The following is a 22,356-nucleotide window of genomic DNA, read 5'->3' on the forward strand; positions in this document are numbered from 1 at the left end:
CATCCTCTGGGTTTTTTTTCTTCTGCTCTGTAATTGAAAACATCCATTGTTCCATATCTAGGGTAACGGGTCCAGTCGCGCCGGCGGTCCGGCAGCAAAACAGATGATGGGGAGCGCACAAGAGATTATTTCATTTGGTCTCATAGGTTTTTAGAAACAAACTGGTCTCTCCCTGCTTTCCTCCTGCACCCACTGTACGGCGTCTTTGTGGCTCACGTGTAGGATCGACCACTTATTTGTTCCGTCCAGGTGTGTCTCTAGCTTTTATAATGCACGTATGGTTTAGAAAGTACGGCCTCCTGCGCCCCGCGTGGTCGCCCCCCGGGTCGCACAGACGGATTATTGACCTGCAGGAGCGAGGCTACCATAAAGACACCGATCTGCAGCCGGCGTTGGCGGCAGCTCCTCCGTAGCAGTCGGGGTCGGGGGGGGGGGGGGGGGGGGGTGTGAAGGGTAAACCAGCGCTACAGTGGAACCAGTGAGGGAGCGCTGCTGCGCCTCCCGTCCTGTGATGGAGGGCCTGCTTTTGTTCTCCTGCCGACAGTCCATTCATCAGCTCAGCCTGCCTAACCTTGCATTAAATGAACAGCACGACCCCGTGCGTCAGGCGCTGCTCGCACACGAGAAGAATCCCATTTTATTTTTATTTTTTTAATTCCTCCTTTCCTCGCCTCCCTTTGACATCTCGAGTGCCGTGCGACCTGTAAACATTCTGTCTGCCTCCGCGGTGCCTCATACGGGACAAACGTATCATTAAAAGAAACTTTCATCAGAAATCCTGCTTGCATGCTTTACGTTTCATCCCCACCACTCCATAAATTATTTGTCTTTTTAAGGCTGAAAATGGAAAAAGAAAGTGACGCTTTATGCTGAAGGTGTTGCAGGAGCGAATAGGTTTCTGTCTGTAATTAATTTGCGCGGCTGTCTGACTGCTGCTGATGCAGAGTGCTGGCACTTGGAAAATGTTCCTGCAATCCATCTCTAACCTGCTTTTCATCAAATTTAAATTGTGTGAGGCGGGGGCAGGGGGGGGGTGGCCTTCTGGAGTGTCGGGGCAGGCACTCGTCAACTTCAAGGACAATTTTTAGCACATTATGAGGGGCATGTTAGTCGGTCGCTCATCTGGCTGCTGGGCCGGGCTTTTTCCAGTCGACTATCGACAAATGTTCTACATGCTGATTTATGACAACATCCTTGAAGCTGAAATGGAAATGTGCTTATTTTACACCCTTAAAAGTTGGTTTATATGCTGGGAAAATATATTTAAATGGTGGTGTGTTTCTTTTTTTTTTACCCTTTTGCTTGAAAGGTGCTATACATCCTACCCTACGGTATGCTGTTAAATTGCATTGTGGGTAATGTGGATGCCAGATCTCTGGTTTTGCAGCATTAATCCTATTTTTTTTTTTTTTTTAATAAACTGTCCACTGTGAGTCGGCCCATGTTTAGTGCAGGACTCGATCTAAGGGGTCTCTGGGTGCGATTAACAAGGTCCATATAAGAAGTGGGTTAAGGCTGGAAGCTCGTGATAAGTGGCATTGTGTGAACTGAGACCAGCTGGACGTGCACACCTCACACACATTGTGGCCATTGTTTGTCTGTTTATCAGCAGTGGTGGTCAAGCGGTTATAAAGTACTGGTCACGATGGCACGTCTGGCCCCGGTGTCCCTTCCAGTGGCACCGAGCGCTCCACCATTGGACAGAGAGGATGGTTTTTTTGGGGGGGGGGAACATGCCCGTTTTCCCCGGCGGAGGTTGTGTGTCTCCTCCAATCAGATAAAAGCTTTGACACAAGTTTTCCCACTGTCCCCTCCACCGTGTCCACACCGTGTCCACCCAGTCCACACCGTGTCCAACCAGTCCACCCAGTCCACACCGTGTCCAACCAGTCCACCCAGTCCACACCGTGTCCAACCAGTCCACCCAGTCCACACCGTGTCCACCCGCGTTCCTCCATCTCGTCTCTCTGGTACAGTTCAGTCGTTTTGCGCGTTCAACAGCGAGTGACGCTGACTGGAGGTGGGCCGCAGGCGTGTCCCATCCGCGCTCCACCTCAGCAGCATGCTGAGGTGGAGGGGGAGGGGGGGGGGGGGATCCACAACAACCCGCCTGTGAGGTGGTCGTGCTTGAAGCTTCCACGCCTGGATAAACCCCATCAAAAGCGCATTAGCCCTTTCTTCTCTCCCTCCCCCTCCCTCTTTACCCTCCCCTTAACCCCCCCTCACCCCCCCACCACCCAATGTCGTATAATAGTATCTGGCCGGGCCACGCAGCTCGCTGACACACAGCCTGGGCGAATGGGGAGCGATGATGAATTGCTCCCTGTTGGTGTTATCCATGATGATAATTATTAATTTTCTCCCTCCCCCCCCCCATCCCCCCTTCCCTGAGAACGGGGGCCGGTGTTACTGCGCCTCTTCCGTGGGCCGCCAGGAAGCCCACTGCCATCACTTATCTGTGTGTGTGTGTGTGTGTGTGTGTGTGTGTTTTTAACTTCCTTGCACTCTATTTGTCTCTCTTGCCACTTCCCTCCCTTCAATTTAATGCTGGCAAAGAGAAGCTGTTATCAGTCAGGGGATTTAAAAAACAAAAATGTTCAGATACAATTTACTGGTTGTTAAAATGATCACAGATTAATGGAACATGCATTTTCAATACAAGTCTCTGAGGTTTTTTTTAATTTTTTTTATAGGGGTTTTGGTTTTAAGCCCAATTACTTTGTGTAACCGATCTGAAATATGCACGTTCACATTAGAGCTCTTTGCACACTGCCTGATTAGAACCAACCGGACCAAGTGAGCACATTAACCGGGTGAAGGAGGAGGAACACGTGGTAGCAGCTGAAGACGCGGTGGTCTTCCTCAGGTGGACAGAAGATAAACTTCGTTTTTTAGTTCCCAACGAAAGTGTGAATTCCGCTGCACCGTTTTACTGCATGTTGTAAAATCGTTAACGTCTTTCAAAGGGCCTGTTGAAGTCTGATGGTCTCTCTCTCTCTCTCCTTCAGCCCTGTTAGAAAGCATCAAGGCGGCTCGGTACAGCCCGTCCCAGATGTGAGTCATCGCGGCCTTTTATTGCTTATTGCTTACACTTTGTGTCTCGTACACGAGGCAGTTGAATTTGTTTAGTTTTTTTACCTTCAAATGTCATTCAAACATATCTTTTACTTTCTTTTTCACTCAGTGGCCTAGATCCAAATGAGCCCTGCCTCGCTGCCGCGTGAAAGTTGCGTGGGAGGGGGTGGGGTGGGGGGGGGGGGGTGCCAATCAATCTCTCTTACGAGGCGTTGTCATCGGCGAGGCGCGTTGCGGATGATCTCTGCCCCCCCGGCTGGGCGAGGTGAAGCCGCTCCGCCTGACGAGTAATCACGGGGCTAATTTCCTAATTACCTCGGCACCGAGCGCCTCCGCGCCATTCATTAAAGGCCATAATTGCGTCGGGTCGACGTGCTCTTTTATCCACTTTGTGCTTCTTTTCTGGCGGTTTAGTTGCGAGTTTGCATCCACCCCCCCCCCCCTCCCCCCCGCCTGTCCGAGTCAATAAAGGTTGATTTGAACACGGCATCCGGATTGTCTCGGTCTGCCTCCGCGCGTCTTTTCTTGTACTTTGATGCATTGTGGAAACATGGAATTGTTACAGGAAGACTTTTACACCTGTGATTCTCTCCCAGCTTCACATTATATTACAGCCACCTTCCCTGTATCCTGCTCCTCCTCTCTCTCTCTCTCTCTCTCTCCCCCCATGTCTGCTTTCCTGTCACTGCCGACCCTTCTTTCCTCTCTTCTGCCCCCCCCCCCCCCCCCCCCTCTGCCATTGATTCGGCTCCTCTTTGTCTCAGGGAGCCCGGCCTCCAAGTTGTCAGCTGCGTCAGGATTAAAAGCTATTAGTTCTGCATCATTGCCACTACAAGTGCGCTCCTGAGATTGATAGAGCGCCTCTCTCCTCATCCACTGTGTGTGTGTGTGTGGGGTTGGGGGGGGATGGGAGGAAAACAAGCCTGGGGGGTGGTTTTTACCTCACATATCTGACAGCGGTCACCTACAGGCACTGTGGGCCACGGACTCTCCCTTCAGTTTGTTGACTGTGTGTGAATTGCTTTTCACTTTATAGCTCCGTAGATCCACTTCAGCAGAGACTGAATTGGAAACCTTAACATGAAAGAAAAGAACTCAGTTTCTTCTGCTTTGGTTTCCCTGAGTGGGCCTCATTCAGAGGAACACACCCCCCCCTGTTCGTTCGGAGCAAGAAACCCATCTGTGTGTATTTTCCTGCACTCGTTGCTCCGCCGGTCTCCTCACGTTTCCGTCACCAAAATTCGCCACCATTGCTAATTTCAAGTAACAAGCTTCTTTTTTTTTTCCATTGTCAGCAGAATTGCCCCCTTGTCGTTGGAGGCAGCCTCATAATTTATTGCTTTTGTCGATGACAAGTCTCCCAGATGAGGTGGAGTTGTTGGATTTGAGGGGAAGGCGGGTTGAAGGGTGCAGTTGGGAAAACACACATTCACACACTCAAACACACACTCAATGACGCACTCGCAATCAAATTCTTGTCTCGAAGGCGGGTAAGTACAATGAAGATGATATTTGAACAGTGAAATGTGTTCCCAGTGTGGTTTTGCCGCCTCGCTCCTTTTAAAACACGTTTATTCCTTTGCTCGTTTTGAAGCTCCCGGGCCGCGCGTCCTGCCTCCTGCATGCGGGCGGGAGCTGCAGCGCGGTCAAACACATTCGGGGCTTCAGCGTTCTGTCACATTCTAACGCGCCCCTCATATTTCATTTGCAGGCAATTGTCGGCTACTTTGACATTTTCTTCGAAAAAGGCTGCGGCAACAAGGTAAGCGGCGGCGACCGGGGCCACTTAACGGAAAAAACTCGATTATGTTTGACGCCTCGCCGCGTTTCCCTCCTCCCCCGAGGCGGCCCGAGCCCACTGCTGATGTCAGCACCTCACAGCCGATGCCGAGCGCTCTGTGAGCAGCGCAGGTCCACCTTTTTTGGTTGCACGCGCTATAGTGGGCAGCTGTGGACGGTCCGCCAGATGTTCACATGTTCACCCCCCCGCCGGCAGCAATGAAGCACTGTCAACCCAGTCTCCAAAAAAAGCGTGAAATGGCTACGTTGGTCCACCGTGATAAACGTAGTCATGTTACGTTTTCCCCCAAAATAACGTTACTATGTTACGTTTCTTTTGGCCCATTCATTTACATTGCTTTGCAAATAGGTCACGTGACTATCAAGTTTCCCGTTAGTGAAAAGAAAAACATGGCGGACGGTCAGCATAATCTCCGTGAAAAACACAATATTTTAAGAAAGCATCAGCATTTGTATGCATTTCGATGGCATTTCTAGCGAGAAGTATGCGTTATTCTTTCATAATCTTCTATCAGAGACTGTAGAAGACCTTCCGTTTATTCGTTTCTGCGAAGATTTGAGTGTCCCTTTGGGAAAGCGTGATTACGCAACGCCTTTAACGGCGCATTATTAAAAAAACACTTCCAGTGGGGGCGTTACCGTAAAGAAGCGTTCAGCCTTAAAGCCACTAATCGCCAAACAAAACAAACTCAAAGCACTCGAATCACATTATGACTTTTTAAACATAAATTCCGTTATTTTTATGAGTTTTCAATGAAAGAATGCATCATTTCCGGGGGTAGGCATGCCCGGGACATCCCGAATTATGGGCAATTTTGATTTGTCCAGCTTTTTGACAGCTCCAGTCCCGACTTCGTCCTTTATGTTTTATGGGGATAAAGCCCCTGTAAGTAGTTTTTTCCCAAGCAAATCTGAGTTTCTTCTTTTTTTGTGTGTCCCATACAAATATCAAAATATATATACTGATTTTCACATCTAAACACACTCACTTATGTTCCCTTTTATCATGACAACAAGAAATTTCAAGATAAACCTTTTGCTTTCATAAATCATACAGTTTTAGTGTGTAAATGCCCAGCAGTGTACGGTCCGGGGGCCCCTATCGGGCCACTTGTTAGATGGTTCGATTAGTCTATCACTACTATACTTTGATCTGACGACTAATTTGCACATCATGCTCGTACCGGCATGGCTTCGCCCTTCCCAGGCATAGTTCATCATCTTCCGGGGTCCTATAGCCAGTGTTGGGAAAGTTTACTTTCTACATTAACTAGTTCAAAGTTTAGTTTACAAATTTTAAAAATGAACTAGTTCAGTTCTTTTTTTCCATACGTTGCTGCGAGCTATTTTTTTTTTAAATTATTGCCACAGCCCAGAACCACAGACAGCAATTATTTTATCAGTTTTAACACTGAAGCGATGCATCAGATTTAATCTTCTTATCCAATTTGAATCCTTATCCAACCAGGGTTTACATTAGCATTGAGGGGACAGCATTTCCCTAATGATTCTTTGATGCTATGTTGCTGTCTATTCACTCCACACTAGCAGCAGTTGCAGAGTTTACCCCTACACTACATTCTCAAACACATGCTGCTTAAATGGTCTTTTTTAAATAAGGAATTATTAAAAGAAAAACAGGACAGTAATCATTAAGGTGCAAATGTTTGCAAAGAAAGGTCAGATTCCTCCCATCCTCACCGACCTTGTCAGTAACTTCATAAACTCTTTAAAATTATTATACGCCGCCTCTTTGCTACACTTATTAATGCGCGTTTATGGTGTGTTTTCTATAGAAATCTGGTACCCCATTGAACGATGTTAAGCTGAACGAACGCGCCGTTCATAGACACCAGAATGAACGAGAACAGTGACGTTCATCGGGCATTAATACAGTACGTTCAGTTCACGTTCGCCCAAAATATCAACAAGTTTATGAACTATCGTTCAATGAACGCGTTCAGGCACAACACTGTCCCAAAAGGGCCGGGATCGCACCTCACCCAGCATGCCTCGGCCTTCACTTTTTTCACTACAGAGTTTTGTTGCACCCTGTGACTCCGGCGTTAGACTCCTTCGACTGAGTTTTAAGATGGGTTGGATGGGTTACTGACTAAAATTTATGCCCCCACCCCCTAACTGCCTCAGGGAAACTTGTAAATATAATAAGTCAAATAAGTCAAACAAGCAAGTTGTATCTGGTTTAACCCTTTTATTCCTGTAGGCGTTTTTTAGGTCTCATGCTGGAAATTGCATTTACACACTAAAACTAGGATAACGCATGTCTGATGATAGTGACAGTGAGTCTGTCGATCAAGATGAGGATGGAGACATAGTAGAGGTTGAAAATCCTCCTTGTTGAACACCCCACAATACATTCTGTGCTCCCTCTGGCATAACATTTCTAATGATATCATGTCCCCCCCTTCAGTATTTTAAGACATTCTTCAGGTTATTGTAGGCCAGTTGAATGTGTATGCCATAAAATTTGACACAAACAAGCCCTTTAAGTTTACATGTTTTGTATGTGGATTTTGTACATACAGTGTTGGTCATTTAATTTCTTTGTTTAATATTTTTGAATTTATGTTTGAATCCATTTGTGGTTAATGTGCTCAAAATGCACTACTTTCTTAATGCTTACATTGCTTGTTTGACTTATTATATTTACAAGTTACCCTGAGGCAACAGACCTAAATCAAGTTAGGGGGTGGGGGCATATATTTTAGTCGGTAACACATCAAACCCATCTAACAAGTGGCCCGATAGGGGCCCCCGGACCGTACACTGCTGGGCATTTACACACTAAAACTGTATGATTTATGAAAGCAAAAGGTTTATCTTGAAATTTCTTGTTGTCATGATAAAAGGGAACATAAGTGAGTGTGTTTGGATGTGAAAATCAGTATATATATTTTGATATTTGTATGGGACACACAAAAAAAGAAGAAACTCAGATTTGCTTGGGAAAAAACTACTTACAGGGGCTTTATCCCCATAAAACATAAAGGACGAAGCCTGGAAGTCTCCATTATGTTAGCCTAGTGTGTGGACAGTATATCTGTAAAGGTTTTACTTTTATTGAGTAAAGCAGAACAAATAGAGAGAGACTTTAGTGGAGGCCTCACGGCCACTTCACGCACAGTGGAAGCAATGCAGCTCAAATCTCTCCGTTTGCCGGGCAAATTATAAGTCCCGCCTCTCTATGGATTCGTCAGAGCCAATGGAATGGAGCCAGACCCACGTGGGATAGATCGCCCGTTTTCCTGGCCAGTAAAAAGAGGAGACGTGTGGAGCGAGAAATGACGCTCCGCTCTGAGGGCGAAGCCCCGCCCCCCTTTCCCATGTAAACAAGACGTAATGTTCGAACCGAGAGTTTTAGGCGCGTCATTGATTTAGGAGGCTGTGATTGGAAGTCGGGACTGGAGCTGTCAAAAAGCTGGACAAATCAAAATTGCCCATAATTCGGGATGTCCCGGGCATGCCTACCCCCGGAAATGATGCATTCTTTCATTGAAAACTCATAAAAATAACGGAATTTATGTTTAAAAAGTCATAATGTGATTCGAGTGCTTTGAGTTTGTTTTGTTTGGCGATTAGTGGCTTTAAGGCTGAACGCTTCTTTACGGTAACGCCCCCACTGGAAGTGTTTTTTTAATAATGCGCCGTTAAAGGCGTTGCGTAATCACGCTTTCCCAAAGGGACACTCAAATCTTCGCAGAAACGAATAAACGGAAGGTCTTCTACAGTCTCTGATAGAAGATTATGAAAGAATAACGCATACTTCTCGCTAGAAATGCCATCGAAATGCATACAAATGCTGATGCTTTCTTAAAATATTGTGTTTTTCACGGAGATTATGCTGACCGTCCGCCATGTTTTTCTTTTCACTAACGGGAAACTTGATAGTCACGTGACCTATTTGCAAAGCAATGTAAATGAATGGGCCAAAAGAAACGTAACATAGTAACGTTATTTTGGGGGAAAACGTAACATGACTACGTTTATCACGGTGGACCAACGTAGCCATTTCACGCTTTTTTTGGAGACTGGGTTGGCACTGTACAGCAGCTGTTTGTTTCATAGGCCGCAAATAATAATAAGTATAAAGCTGCAAGGGGTGAGTAAGAGTGGATTGACCCAAACAGAAAGGTTCAATTTTTTCCAAACAAGACCCTTGTGTTTTTTTCTTTTTTACCCTTTTTTTATTCTCTCCATTTAACTGTTTAAATTGTTTAACTGGAATTTTTTTATTCTGTGGTGTGATTCTTTTCTCTTGTTCCCCCCCCCCCCCCCCCCCGTATTATGGCACACCAGGTGATGTTCTCCACGGGTCCTCAGGTCACAAAGACGCACTGGAAACAGACTGTGTTCCTCCTGGAGAGCCCCGTGTCTGTGCAAGCAGGTCAGTGATGCTCTTTTTTTTTTTTTTTTGTTTACGTACACAGGTCTCTCACACTGTTTGTCAGCCCTCGCGTACATCCACCGAGGCCCGAGAGGAGGTCACGTGTGTGTTTGTGCATTTGGCGCTTGGGTTTGCGTCGTACGGGTCTATTTTCCCCCTCGCGCTGTCATTTGCCCGTCTGGCGGCGGAGATGCAGTCGGGGGCTGGTTGACACCAGCGATCTGTCAGCCGCGCGGGACAGATCGCATTCAGCCATCAGACGGCATGTAAAACTTCATCTGATAGCCGGGGCGAGGGCCCCTGAATCATGACGCGCTACCAGAGCGGCGCTTTGTAAACTGACCCGTTGTCGGGTGGATTTGGGTTGCGTTTTGAGTGGGTGACGGAGCATCTGTCGCCTGGGATGAAACCGTCGGCTAAATGAAATGCAGTTTTGTTGTTGGTCTGAAGAGAAAATGTCCAAGAAAGTGGAAAAAGACAAATCCTTTTCACCTCTAGAAGGAACTGTGTTGAAAAGGAAACGCGTGCTGTTGAGCCAGAATAAGTGATCAGAAGGGGTTAAAGGTTAGTTACAGGTCAGAACTATATTGGTACTGTTGGAAGGGACAAAGTGTGTAAATATCTCTTTTCTTAATGTTACCAACATGGCCCGTGCTTGTGTGTGTGTCGTGTGTGTGTGTGTGTGTGTGTGTGTGTGTCCTCGCCTGTTATCACAACGGGAATCGCAGATCTGTCCCCCGATGTGGGGACGTGTGAGACCGGCTGTCCTCCCGCCGACCACCGATTGGACAGAGCGGGCTGTGATAAATGACCCGCGAGGGGGGGGAACCCGAGAGGGCGATAAGAGCACCGACGCCGCTCAAACGCTGTCGCGCGCTAAAGCCACTAAACCCGATTTTTCCTTTTGCTCCCTTACTCGCTCTCACGTGCGTCACAACTTGTGAGCATAGTGACAAATCACAGCATTAGCCTTTTAACACACAAACACACACATGTCCACAGCACGGTGCTCTGCATGTGACCCGCTCCGAGCAGGAGGAGGACGAGTTAAAATGGGAAGAACGGGACGGAGGAGGAGAAAGGAGTGAGCGCCGCGTTATTGATGAGCTCGCTCCACCCCGGGGCACCATGACGCCTCGCCAGCCGTAAACCAGAAATTGGGGCCGTAAACCAGAAATTGAGTTTTTAACAGCATTCCTTCTGGACTCCTACTTTATAACACACACACGCAATGTTCCTCCGCTCTCTCAAGTTCACCAGAGCCATCGAATGCCTCTGTGCTAAACTTCCCTCTGTCTGGGAAAACTTTCAGAGGTCACCTTGAAGATCCTAAAACTCTTTACCCTCTAGCGCGCACACACACACACACACAGTGGCCTCTCCTCCTGGCTGTCGACTGAGCAGCACATTCAGCTCGGATCGGTTGGCGGCCCGAGCATCCGCCGGCTTTGTTTTTAATAGCGGCTGTTGTGGTGATTCATCACGGCGAGAGGCCGACTCCTCTCTGGATGCGTCTGTACGAGTGCAGCAGTAATTACCTCTAAGGGCTCCTGCGAGGAGAGAGAGAGAGAGAGAAAGAGAGAGAGAGAGAAGGCGCTCAGCAGGCCGGAACAAAACATCCCCGCAAATCCTCGCGGCTGGCAGCGTAATAAATTAAACGGCGCGTCATCCGTCACGCTCTGGTGTGTTTGTGTAGCTCGCGTATTGAAGAGGAGGGTCCCCCCTTTTTCTCCCCTTTCGTCCCTCAGCTTTACCTCTTTAACGTAAGGAGGTCATTTTATATTTTATATTTTATTTTTTCAATTTGCAAGAAAAGCCTCATGATCCTGGAGGTGAGGCTGTGGCCTGGTTACCTGCGCTGTGGGCGTCGCTTTGTGAGTCACGTCCTCGGCCCCCAGGTGGTGCTGGAGCTGTTCTCACCTGTCCCAGCAGCAGCATCTGGGCCGACCTTCAGGTTCCTCGGCTCGTCCCCATTTCTCGTCCAGGCGCTCTGGTCGTGAGACGACCAGCCAACGATGAAATGGAGAGTCCTGGGTGCCAGAGCGCTTCAACTCAGGTCACACCTCCCCCTCGCTGCGAACCGCGTGGGATGGGTGGAGGTGGGGGGGGGGGGGTCTTGAGCGGCACGCCGACGCGAGCCGTGTGTTTCCTGCGTGGTTTCTCCCGCTTAGTGGCGCTGGCATGTTGATGTACGACACGGGGGCGAAATGGCGCGGCTCATTTCCACACATGGTTAACTCTCCCCCCCCCCCCCCCCCCCTCCCCCCCCCAGCCTCTGAGGGGCCAGCTCACTGAAGCCTCCTGCATGGGGAGTTGGATGAACTTTAGTGTGAAACCTGGGGGGGGGGGGGGGGGGTGAAGGGGGGCAGTTGGGACAGTTTTCTCTACAGTTACTGAGTGGACGAACAGTGTGGCTGCCTCACCTTTTATTTTTAAAGGTCACCAAAAGTCGCGTAATTATTTCTTTAACCTTTTTCCAGGTTGAGTTTAACTTCAGCTGTCCGCTGACCCTCAAACCCCCCCCCCCTCACACACGCACGCCCCCACGCCCTCTCCCTCCTCCCATCAGCACCAGGGGCTGTTTCCAGGCTGTAATTGTTCAACGTTACGGCTCTTTCTGTCTTTCAAATTCAATTAAAGCAAATGTATTTTGCAAACCGGGCTTGTGTTCTTATCCGGTACGTGATGTTGACCTCTGACCCAGTTTGTCACATTTGTCTCGACTTTCTTACTCCTTCATTTCATAGAGGAATACATATGTGTACAGGTGTTTCCAGACATTTTCAAAACAGAAATTCTGTTCTAGCTGAAACCTAAAGTCCAAATGTGCAAAAGGAATGAGGCCACAATGTGTCCCCTTCAGCTTAATCCTCACATTAATTCTACGGTTCTACGGCTTTTAGCATCTTAACAAATAAACACTAGTACTTCTGTCCACTGAAAGTATTGACAGCATCATTACATTGATTAAGACCCCCCCCCCCCAACTCTGCAGCGGGTGTCAGCGGCGTTGCCATGGTAACGAGTGAGTCGTGACCGCAGCGATGGCGAACGCTTCGATGAGGAGAGCGCCGCAGTCAGCATTTACTCTGCTCCGCGTCCTCCTGTAACCTCCAGCGATGGGGGGGGTTGGTTAAGGGGGTCGGGGTAGGGTGGGGGGGGGGGGTTGAGAGGATGCTTGTTTGACGTGTGGGTAAACATTCATTTACCTCCTGCAGTCAAACGTGAAATGAATCAGCGTAATTATGCATCATAATCATCAGCGTGGCCTTTTTACCACATCTCACGCGTTGTACTGTAGATGCACTTCCTCCTCGCTGCCTTCTGGAGATTTCGTTGCTTCTGCACGCACGCATTTCCCCCCCCCCCCCCCCCACATCTTGCTTATTAACATACATTAGACCACATTGCCTTTTCACACTTCATCATTTCTATCTCCGCTCACACTGCAGAGGCCTGAGCTCAGCAGCACTGTTCTGCCGCAGGGCGTCAGGAGCAGATATTCATTTCTCAAGTACACATGTTTCCCCAGAAGAGAAGAAGAAGATTTTATGATTATATTAGCGTCGCCGATGGGCGACATTGTTGCTTTGAGGGTCATATACCTTCATTCACTTGAACGGACCCCCCGTCTTGCCGCCCTAAATGCTCACTTGGCTCACCAAATGTGTTTTCATCCCAAAGCCAGTAAGGAAAACAACAGTACGTGGAATTCTGTTGGTCACTTTGATTTAAAAATGGACAAACAGAACGCGGTGTTCTTTGAAGAGCGTTCCGTGAGTCTGGGCCTCTTTGAGTCGGCCTTTTTGTCTTCGAGTCTCTTTGACTTGAGAGTAAGAGAACAGGTAGACACACAGATAATTTCAACTAAAACCCGCCGCAGTGTTTTAGGGCCTCACACAGTCTGAGGAGTTTTCCAAAGGTCAACAAGCTGTGTGCTGATGCTGGTTTTTGTCCTTCATCCAGGGGAGGAGCTGCGGGGAAAGATCATCGTGCGTAAAAACAAGAAGGACCCTCGCTCGCTGTGGGTCACCTTTGACCTCGGGGACAGGAAGAAGACCTACAGCCTGCAATAACGTCCGCTGTGGCAAAACATCCGGCAAAGACGGAGAGCCCACTTTTTATTGACCCGTCATGGTTTCTCATGCAGGGTTTTGATGTTTGGAATGTTAGTATTGTTTTCGGTGCATTGTAATAATAAAAAAGACGTAACGTAAAATATTTTCCCCTCGTGAGTGTGTTTAAATCGGCAGGAGCGAACATGATTAAAGTGATTCTTGTACCCCTTGGTTTAAGGCTAGTCCAATTATAATGTGACGCAATTGCATTAATGCAGTCAAGTCAATTGTATTGATAAAGCCCAAATGAATGAATTTACCTCAAGGCAGTTTACTATCTATACATCACAACACAGCTTCTCTGCTCTCTCATATGTGGGATGTACGGAAAGCCTGAACTTTTATATCCAGTTTTAACCTTAAATGTCTTTAGTCCGTGAAATTATTTTAAAATGTCCCATTCCGGTCGGTGAGACCACGTTCACCGCGCACCATTACGCTTATGCTTCCCCCCCCTCGTCTGATCGAAAATGTCCAACTAAAGAAAAAGTCCTTTGAGGAATTGGCCGCCCGCTCTCCTTTTAGAGGGATTGTGTGCTTATGCCGAGTATTTCTCTTGATGTCCCTCCACATCCTCGTCCTTATTGTCCTACTTTGAGCCGCGCGAGATCGTCATCAGTCTTCCGTGAGTTTACTGGGACAATGCGGGATGAATTTTAAGCTTTAAAAAGGCTGACTGAAGCCTATTTACACGCTTCATTAAGCAGCTCTGGTTACAATTAAAGTTTTCTTGTCTGAGATGATGAAAGAGTGGTCTGTGAGGAGGAGGAGGAGGAGGAGGAGCAGACTGAGGGTACTGACTGTCTTATTGGTGATCTGACAGGCGTCTCCTCTGATGTATTTCCACAGCCTCTGTGTCCTCTTTGCTTTTATATTAATGCAGTGTGCTCACAGGAAGAGCCTTTTCTCTGCTGGAATAGAAAATGTTTTTAAAAAGCGGCATTTGTTGAGAATGCAAATGTTATTTGTGTTCACTTCAGCGATTTCCTGAGGCACTTGGCAAAAAAAAAACTGATTAAAAATGTCTGTATTTTCATGAACAGACGCTTTGTACATGCAACATTTAAACAGTGCGTTTCTTTGGGGTGAAACATAAACAGGCTTCACTTACAGCCTGTAAAATAATAAAAAAAACGAAAAGTGAGTTTAAAGTGTACATGATGATAATGGCGATGGGCCCTGGGCCCCTGGTTGACCTCCTCACGCTGAACCGTTGCTTTCCAGGCGCTTCGGATGGATGCGGCTTCTTATCAATCAGGCCACAGTGGGAGTGATCAATTAAGGAAAAAAAAAACTCCGCTTTAGTTCAGCTCCCTGATCGGGGGATTACCCTCCAAAAAAGAGAATAATTAAAAAGGGGGAACTAAAAAGACAGAAAAGCAGCAGAGCTTTTGTAAAAATGTTCAAATGTTTCGTTTTTAAGACATTCCGCCGCAGAGAGGCACGTGCGCTTTGTTTTCTGCACGTGTAAAGCTCTGAAAAACCATCTTCTTTTACACCTTGCAATGAAAAACTATAGGTGTGCGCGCGTGCGTGTGCGTTCGCGGTATCTGGTACACTGTAAGAAAAGTCCGTAAATATAAGGTACAATGTACCGTGTTAATGTGAAGGAATTTTCCGTTATATTTTTTTACAGTAGTTTTAACCGTATTTTTAAAGGACGCATTGCATTGTGGGAGCGTGAAGCGCCGCGCGCGCTAACATCTCAATGACGAAGCGGTTATCAACGGACGTTTACCGGAGTTGGGAAAACCTTATTGCACTTCTGTGGTATAAACTATATTTCTTTTAACTAAAAATATAGTATTATGTATATATAGTTCTGTATCGTTTTAATTAGAAAGTTGTCCAGCCTGTCTTTAATGTTAGCTACCTTACCGGGATAAGCAGAATGTAACCTTCTATTCGGGGGCTGAGCTTTTAGTGCAGTTTCTGAGCCCCCGTTGTTCTCTCGGTTCAGAGGATAACGAACGGAAATAGCAGGTATTGTGAAGGCGGTTTCCTCAGTCTCCACACACCGCTATCAGGCTAATGCCCAGCTGAATGCCGCTCTGAAACGTTCTTCACTCCGTGAGAATTAGAAGCTAGCTAACCAGCGAACACCTGTTAGCAAGACAAGGGACTAGCTAAAGCTAAAGCCCCTAATGATAGCTTAGCCATTAGCCCTCGGTTTTGGCTAGTTGGGCCGGCTAAAGATAGTTAACGCCGGTGACGCCGGTTAACGAGTGCCGTCATGTTGGCTTGTAATGTCTGTGAGTTTAGATGCTTCTCATTGACAGAATACCTGAAGCACTGCAGATCACACAGACATCTTAATAATGTGCTTTTATCATGTGGCCATAAAGATTGTGGAAGAAGCTTTTCCTCATATAACTGCCTTGCTGTTCACATGTCACGAACACACCCAGACACAGATTTCAGAAAAACTTGGAACCGGAGTGTGTCTGTGCAGTTGAAGTGTTTCTTCAATTTTTGCAGCAGACAATGTGCAGATGTTAAACGGCTTGTGTCTCACTTGAGTGACCACATACAAGAGGGTCTGACTGTAGCTTGTCCCTTTAATGGATGTTCTAAGACATTTAATGTAAAAACATCGTTTTCATCTCATCTGTCCAGATATCACAGAGGGTGGAGTGTCACCCAGATAGCACCTGTTCATCTGTGTGAACCTGCAGAACAGTATTTTCCAGGTGAGAGTGCACATGTTGCAGAGAATGAAGGAATTGATGTGAGTAATGCAGACAAAAGTAATGATGTTGAAGTAGACCAAAGTAAGGCTGCTGAGAATGATAAAGTGCAAGATGCCTACACAGAAAATCTAGCTCGGTTTTACTTGGGTTTGCAGGCAAAGTATTTAGTCCCAGCCTCCACAATTACAGAGATAGCAAATGAGATGAAAACTCTCCAGGATATTCAACAGGAGTATACAATGGATGTGCTAGCTCAAGAACTTGAACAGTATGGTGTTCCAACAGAAACATTAACATGTCTGGGGAAGAGTGTATATGAGCGGAGCCCTATGCATGAGGCCTTGCATGCAAGTGGTCCTTTAACTACACACCATCGAAGGCTGCAGTATTACAAGACACACTTTAACTATGTTCAGCCTGTTGAAGTGACACTTGGCTACAATGATAGAGGTCAGAGGAGATACTATCATTACATTCCATTACTGGATAGTCTCAGAGCAATGTTGAAAAAGGGAAGTGAAACTCAGCAGAGTTTTAACCCTATTCATGTTGAAGATGGTACACTTTGTGATTTCACTGATGGGCATGCCATTGGATCTAATTCAATGTTTGTCACAGACCCAGATTCTTTAAAGGTGATGCTATTTCAAGACGCTTTCGAGGTGGCTAATCCTCTTGGATCTGCCAAGCAAAAGCACAAAGTTTTAGCTGTGTACTTCACTCTTGGAAATTTCGATCCTCACATCAGATCAACTGTTGATCAAATCCAGTTGGTACTGCTCTGTACAGAGAAAGACTGTAAATATTTTGGAGTGGATAAAGTTTTTGGTGAGCTTGTGTCAGACTTGTGTGAGCTGGAGGAAAAGGGCATATCTTTTGAGGATAAGATATACAGAGGTACTGTTGCATGCATAATGGGAGATAATCTGGGCTCCCACATGATTGGTGGGTTTACAGAAAATTTTAGTTTTGCTCAGTATTTCTGTAGATACTGTCTAGTCACAAAAGATGAGTTTCTGTCTAACCCGCTCACAGTTTTCACTCATAGAGATCCTGCTGATTATAATGAGTCTGTGCAGTTTTTGGAGAGTCACCCTGAAGTGACCATGCATAAGGGCATTAAAGGCAACAGTGTTTTCAACAAACTCTCACATTTTCACGTGTGTCAGCCTGGGCTGCCGCCATGTTTAGCACATGACTTGTTCGAGGGTGTTGTGGACTATGACCTGGCGATGTGTTTGCAGTGCTTAATTAAAGAAAAGTGGTTCTGTTACAAGTCACTAAATGACAGACTCAAATTATTTCCAGGAGAAAGCAGCAACAAGCCAAATGCAATTCCAAACAAAGGAAAAAGGCTTGGAGGCCATGCAGCCCAAAACAGGTGGCTATTGCGGTTCCTGCCTATTTTGGTACATGACAGAATTGAAGATGCTGACAATGCTGTCTGGCAGCTGGTACTTCTTCTGAGGGAGTTAGTTGAATTTGTCTGTGCACCTAGCCTCTCAGAGTCTCAGATTGCTTACATGAAGGTACTGACTGAAGAGTATGTGGAAATGAGGCAAGAGTTATTCCCACATTCAAATCTGAGACCAAAACACCACTATCTTCTTCATTATGCAGACTTGAGTCTACAGTTTGGTCCACTCATACATACTTGGACCATGCGCTTTGAAAGTAAGCATAGCTATTTCAAAAGATGTATCAGGTCAAGTCGAAACTTCAGAAATGTCACTAAGTCACTCGCTGATAGACATCAGCTGTTTCAGGCTTATCAGAGTCAGGGCAGTTTTTTCAGCCCCCAGGTTCAGGTGTCAAACTCCACTAGCTTTTATCCTGAGCTCTATGATGGTGGCATAAGGGCAGCAGTTTCAGACTTTGGACTTAACTCATCTAACTCCGTTGTTACAGATAAAGTGCAAGTTAAAGGCACTTCATATGCAAATGGTATGCTTGTCGTACAGAGATATACCAAAAGACAACTGCAGTTGGGGGAAATAGCAAGCATTGTTATCAAAAGTGAAACAACTGTCCTGCTTTTGGTGCGGGGGAAAACTGCCAGCTGGGTACCTGAGCTTGGCGTCTATGAAATTGACAAAAATAGTTCCAATAAGCTTATTTGTGAAGATCTTGACAAGCTTAATGACTATGCTCCACTTTCTTTTTACCACAGAGGTGCAAGGTTACTCATCCCACTCAAGCATATGCCACTATGGAGCTTGTGAAAGAATTAGTTCAGAAAGCTATACCATCGCTCAATAATCATGTAATAGACTCACTCATGGCAAGACTGGAGGAGATTGGAGTAAACAATGTAGATGACCTTAACTTTGTCAAGACGGAGGATGTCGATGGAATTCTGCCACCCATTCAGCAGAGACGACTAATTCAAGCTTTCACTGCAGGTACGTTTTTACATTTATTAACCAAATATTTATGTATGTCCTATAATCCACAGGTTACCATTTTTACAGACGTAGACTTTTTGTCCATTAGCATCACAATTGTATGTAAAATTTGTATCAGTGTTCTGCTGCCCTCTTAAAAAAATGAAAATGTAGTTGGGTAAAACATACAGCTCGTGACATGCATTTATTCATACCATACCAAAATTGTTATAGCTTAAATCTGTGTAAATGTAACATCTATGTTGTTGTATGTTATCGATAGAGTCACCAGCTGTACTTGGCTTGGCTTCGACATCTCTGCAACACAATGTCCATCCGCCCCAAACTCTACCTCCGACAACTGGTCCCATGGAGGATTCTCCATCCCGGGAGACATATGATGTCCCATGGCACAAAATGCCCCCAAAACTCATGCTTGCCTTAAGTGAAAAGAAAAGGCCGATGCCTAAAGAGAGAAGAGAGCTGGTTCGGATAGTCATTGACGATGTACTCAGTAAAGTGCGTGGCAGGCCTGGAAGAGCAAAGCTGCGGGAGATTGCCAAGAAGATTGTAGGACAACATCCCTGCTCTTTTCAAGACAGAGAGCTCAATGGAAGTAAAGTCATTGGAACAGGATATGATGCTCTGTTCATACAGCTAGAAAACAGACTGGAAAATATTAGAAGGCCATTTACCTTCAGCTCAACTAAGAAGGCAGCAGAGGGTGAAGACGCAGAAAGGAAAAAGTCTACCCTCTCTGATCGTTATGGGTGTGTGGAGTGGCAGCCTGCTGTTGAGGATGTAGCAGAACTAGAGTCTAAACAAGATGACTTGAAAAGTGCCTTCAAAACCCATCATCTTCAGGAGTTGTGTGTTCGCAAATTGATGACTGAAACATATTCCATCCAGCGTGCAACAATAAACAAAGGAAGCACTGTAAAAACAGTACAGGAAGAGTGGCCCTTCCTTTTTGAAGCTGTTCACCTGTTTGACCACACATGTACCCTCATTGGCTTACGAGTGCAAACAAAGCTGGCAGAGGAAATGTCCATGAAGGGAAAGAGCATCAAAGACTACCTAGACTCAAATGGGATGAAGATGCCACCAGGTGAAGATCCAGTACAACTGATCTCAGGCATTGCAAAGTTCTTCAAAGAAAAGCCCGATCTCCTTTTCTACCAAAGTGAGGTAGGTGTATACTTTTTATTATGTTGTTTTTGTTTTGCAGATATACATTGGAAACATAGTTCATGACGTTTGTGTTTCTTTGATATTTCATTTTCCAACAACAGGAGTCAAATGCTGCTGGACTGAGCATCCCAAGCACACCTTGCATCCTTATCATGGGTATGTAGTCTGTATAATATTTAGGCACGCATGTTATGGATTTCACTTAATCTTTACTGTTAACTCTAACTCTTTACTTTTTTCAACTCTTTACTCTCTGTGCAAAGCGCCAGTCAATTTAAGCTACATGGTTAAAATACTTCATCCAGTGTAAATGTGGTGGAGTAAAAGTCCTGATAAATATTAGTGTAGGAGGAGGAGGGTCTATTAGTTACTGTCGGATCCGGTTTAATAGTTGCTGTAGAATGAGGAGGGTTTGTTGAACAAAGGCGACACCACTTGTAAAAATAATAATGTAAGCTAGCCAGATCTAAATAATTATGTTTTCAGTGGGTTTCTGAAGTGAATGTGCCTTGTTATTTTTTTTGTTTATATTTTTAATCTTCTAATATCTAAATATATCTGTTTTAAGGTGATCAACGATTCAAGATCGCTGTCGATCAGGAAGTGGTCAATGACCATATCAACTCCGTCATTGTGGCCCTGAGCTACGCTTTCTCATTGTTTTATGTATTAAACATAAAATACCCAAAGGAGATGTCAATCACCCTGGAATTCATACAAAGGTAGGCAACTCTTTTTTTTTCTTCTTTTTTTTAATGTTATGTATAGAGCATATTGTGTTGCTATTGGACATTGTAAATACACGGTTATATGTTTACAAATTAGGGCTGCATAATTAATTAAATTTTAATTACAATCATGATTTTGGCTTCCCATAATCAAATTCACGTGATCGAGCAATATTTTAAATGATTTAATCGGTGCATAGAATGCTCTGTATCAGTTTTTTTCTTCTTCCTCCAAAGCTCCATAAAACCACTCTGATCACATACCTCCATGAGCCAATCAGTTGTTCCCTGCACCCTAACCTCTAACCACATCCTTTTTAAAGCGTCAGAGCGCAACGCAGACATTTAAGTTGCACTGTAATCCTAGTTGCTATTTCGTCCGGTAGATACCGGGCACAGGTGCTCTGTTGGCACCGGATTTTAAAATGCGCCGTTAATGTGAACAGAAAATTTCATTGCCTGTATCTTTTCACGGAAAACACGCAGGTTTAGAAAGCGGTCGCACAACAGCTGAAAAGGTGTACTCCTTCACGTTAATTTATTCTAGTAGTTGTCCTGTTATGGAACAATATTCAAATTGGATTTACAAGGATTTTTCCATCTCAACTTGATCTGCGTGTTACTCTGTCGGTTTCATGCATTTCATTACGTGTGTTGCTTAAAACAAAATCCATTTCTTTAAGAGTTTTCCTGGGAATAAATCCTGAGCGAGGGTCAAAGGCCGAGAAGAAGGGGACCAAACACCAGCACATTCCTCCAAGACTGCTGAAGTTCCTGTTTGAACTAAACAACTTTGAGAATCCATGGATGGCAAATTGAGCTGTTTTGCCATGTATTTGGAAATGTTGCTTCGCACATAGTTTTGGTGAATTTTCGTTCGATGCATTGTTTGTCTGTTATGTGTTTAAAGCTATACAAATTCTCAGATCTCATGATGATCTAGGCCATCCCCGGAATGCACTTTATGAATAATAGTTTTAATGTTAAATTGGTTTTATTCTGTTTGTTGCTGTTTTAAAGCAACAAGTCTTATCCAAATATGCATATTGCAAACCAAATATGCATATTGTTGCATATTGTTAAAATAATTTGTAAAAAACTTGTCATTTAAAAATGTAGCCATTGAATGCACTTTTATACATATCCTTCATGGCATAAAAAATAAACATGTTGAATTTATATATATGTTGTGATTGTATTTGATCATGTTGCTGTATTCGATGTTTAGTTATTTTAACTCATTACATGACCTTGGTCTTGTGATGGATACCATTTGTCATTGTATTTTAGCATTAGAGTGGAATACCAGAAAATGTAGGCTGCCTATTCAGAATTTTATGTTTCAGATTTAAAGAAACTGCCCATAGAAATGGTACAGATTTTTCTGTGGTGAAGACATTTCAAATGCTACTGAGGGTATACTATAAATATACGGAATTATCCATTTTAGGATAAACAGAAGTGTCTGTGAATAAACAGAATATACTGTAAATATACAGAATAATCCGTTCTAGGATAAACAGAAGTGTCTGTGAATAAACAGAATATACTGTAAATATACGGAATAATCCGTTCTAGGATAAACAGAAGTGTCTGTGAATAAACAGAATATACTGTAAATATACGGAATAATCCGTTCTAGGATAAACAGAAGTGTCTGTGAATAAACAGAATATACTGTAAATATACGGAATAATCCGTTCTAGGATTAACAGAAGTGTCTGTGATATTAACGGATAAATTCCTGGTAATTTTCTGCCAGGACTTTATCCGTTTTTTTACGGATTTTTTTTTTACAGTGTAGGCAAGCAGAAATCAATTACCATTATTCTCTGTTGACAACGTAATTACAGCCGAGGCGGCGGGAACCGATCCCGCTGCAGCCTCTTCTCTGGGGAGCCGACGACGGGCCCGAGTGCCGGTGTCAGCGGAGCCGATCCGGCACCGAGGCTGCCCCAAAGCCGG

The 22,356-nt window shown here is 45.1% G+C and overlaps 2 protein-coding genes across 5 annotated transcripts in view; both read left to right on the forward strand.

Moving 5' to 3' along the window:
- Positions 1–13,523, forward strand: part of prmt3 (protein arginine methyltransferase 3) — a 37,000-nt gene extending 23,477 nt beyond the window's left edge. For both annotated transcript variants that reach the window (XM_037453351.2, XM_037453361.2), the window contains exons 14-16: positions 4,787–4,837; positions 9,193–9,280; positions 13,247–13,523. In XM_037453351.2, coding sequence (XP_037309248.2) covers positions 4,787–4,837; positions 9,193–9,280; positions 13,247–13,356 — 249 coding nt within the window. In that variant the 3' untranslated portion in view covers positions 13,357–13,523. The remainder of the gene's footprint in view (positions 1–4,786; positions 4,838–9,192; positions 9,281–13,246) is intronic.
- A 1,540-nt stretch (positions 13,524–15,063) lies between these two features.
- On the forward strand, positions 15,064–21,336 carry LOC134127309 (uncharacterized). Of its 3 annotated transcripts, XR_009956036.1 has the most exons (6): positions 15,064–15,168; positions 16,015–16,088; positions 19,571–19,660; positions 19,765–19,819; positions 20,232–20,385; positions 21,075–21,336. XR_009956036.1 is itself a non-coding variant. In XM_062561861.1 (4 exons), the coding sequence occupies exons 1-4, from the start codon at positions 19,358–19,360 to the stop codon at positions 21,208–21,210; spliced, it is 648 nt and encodes a 215-aa protein (XP_062417845.1). In that variant the 5' UTR covers positions 19,112–19,357; the 3' UTR covers positions 21,211–21,336. The 3 variants fall into 3 exon arrangements, 1 of the variants encoding a protein (XP_062417845.1); XR_009956037.1 differs by lacking the exon at positions 16,015–16,088 and having other exon boundaries at positions 15,114–15,168; XM_062561861.1 differs by lacking the exons at positions 15,064–15,168; positions 16,015–16,088 and having other exon boundaries at positions 19,112–19,660.
- The last annotated feature ends 1,020 nt before the right edge of the window (positions 21,337–22,356 follow it).

Source organism: Pungitius pungitius, chromosome 4 (genome assembly GCF_949316345.1).
Source record: "Pungitius pungitius chromosome 4, fPunPun2.1, whole genome shotgun sequence".
In the NCBI taxonomy this organism is placed as follows: domain Eukaryota; kingdom Metazoa; phylum Chordata; class Actinopteri; order Perciformes; family Gasterosteidae; genus Pungitius; species Pungitius pungitius.

Coding starts and splice junctions, on each gene's coding strand:
- LOC134127309 (XM_062561861.1), top strand. CDS start 19,358: ATGACTGAAACATATTCCATCCAGCGTGCAACAATAAACAAAGGAAGC. Junction 19,661..19,764: donor TCCTTTTCTACCAAAGTGAG/GTAGGTGTATAC, acceptor TTCCAACAACAG/GAGTCAAATGCTGCTGGACT. Junction 20,386..21,074: donor ACCCTGGAATTCATACAAAG/GTAGGCAACTCT, acceptor CATTTCTTTAAG/AGTTTTCCTGGGAATAAATC.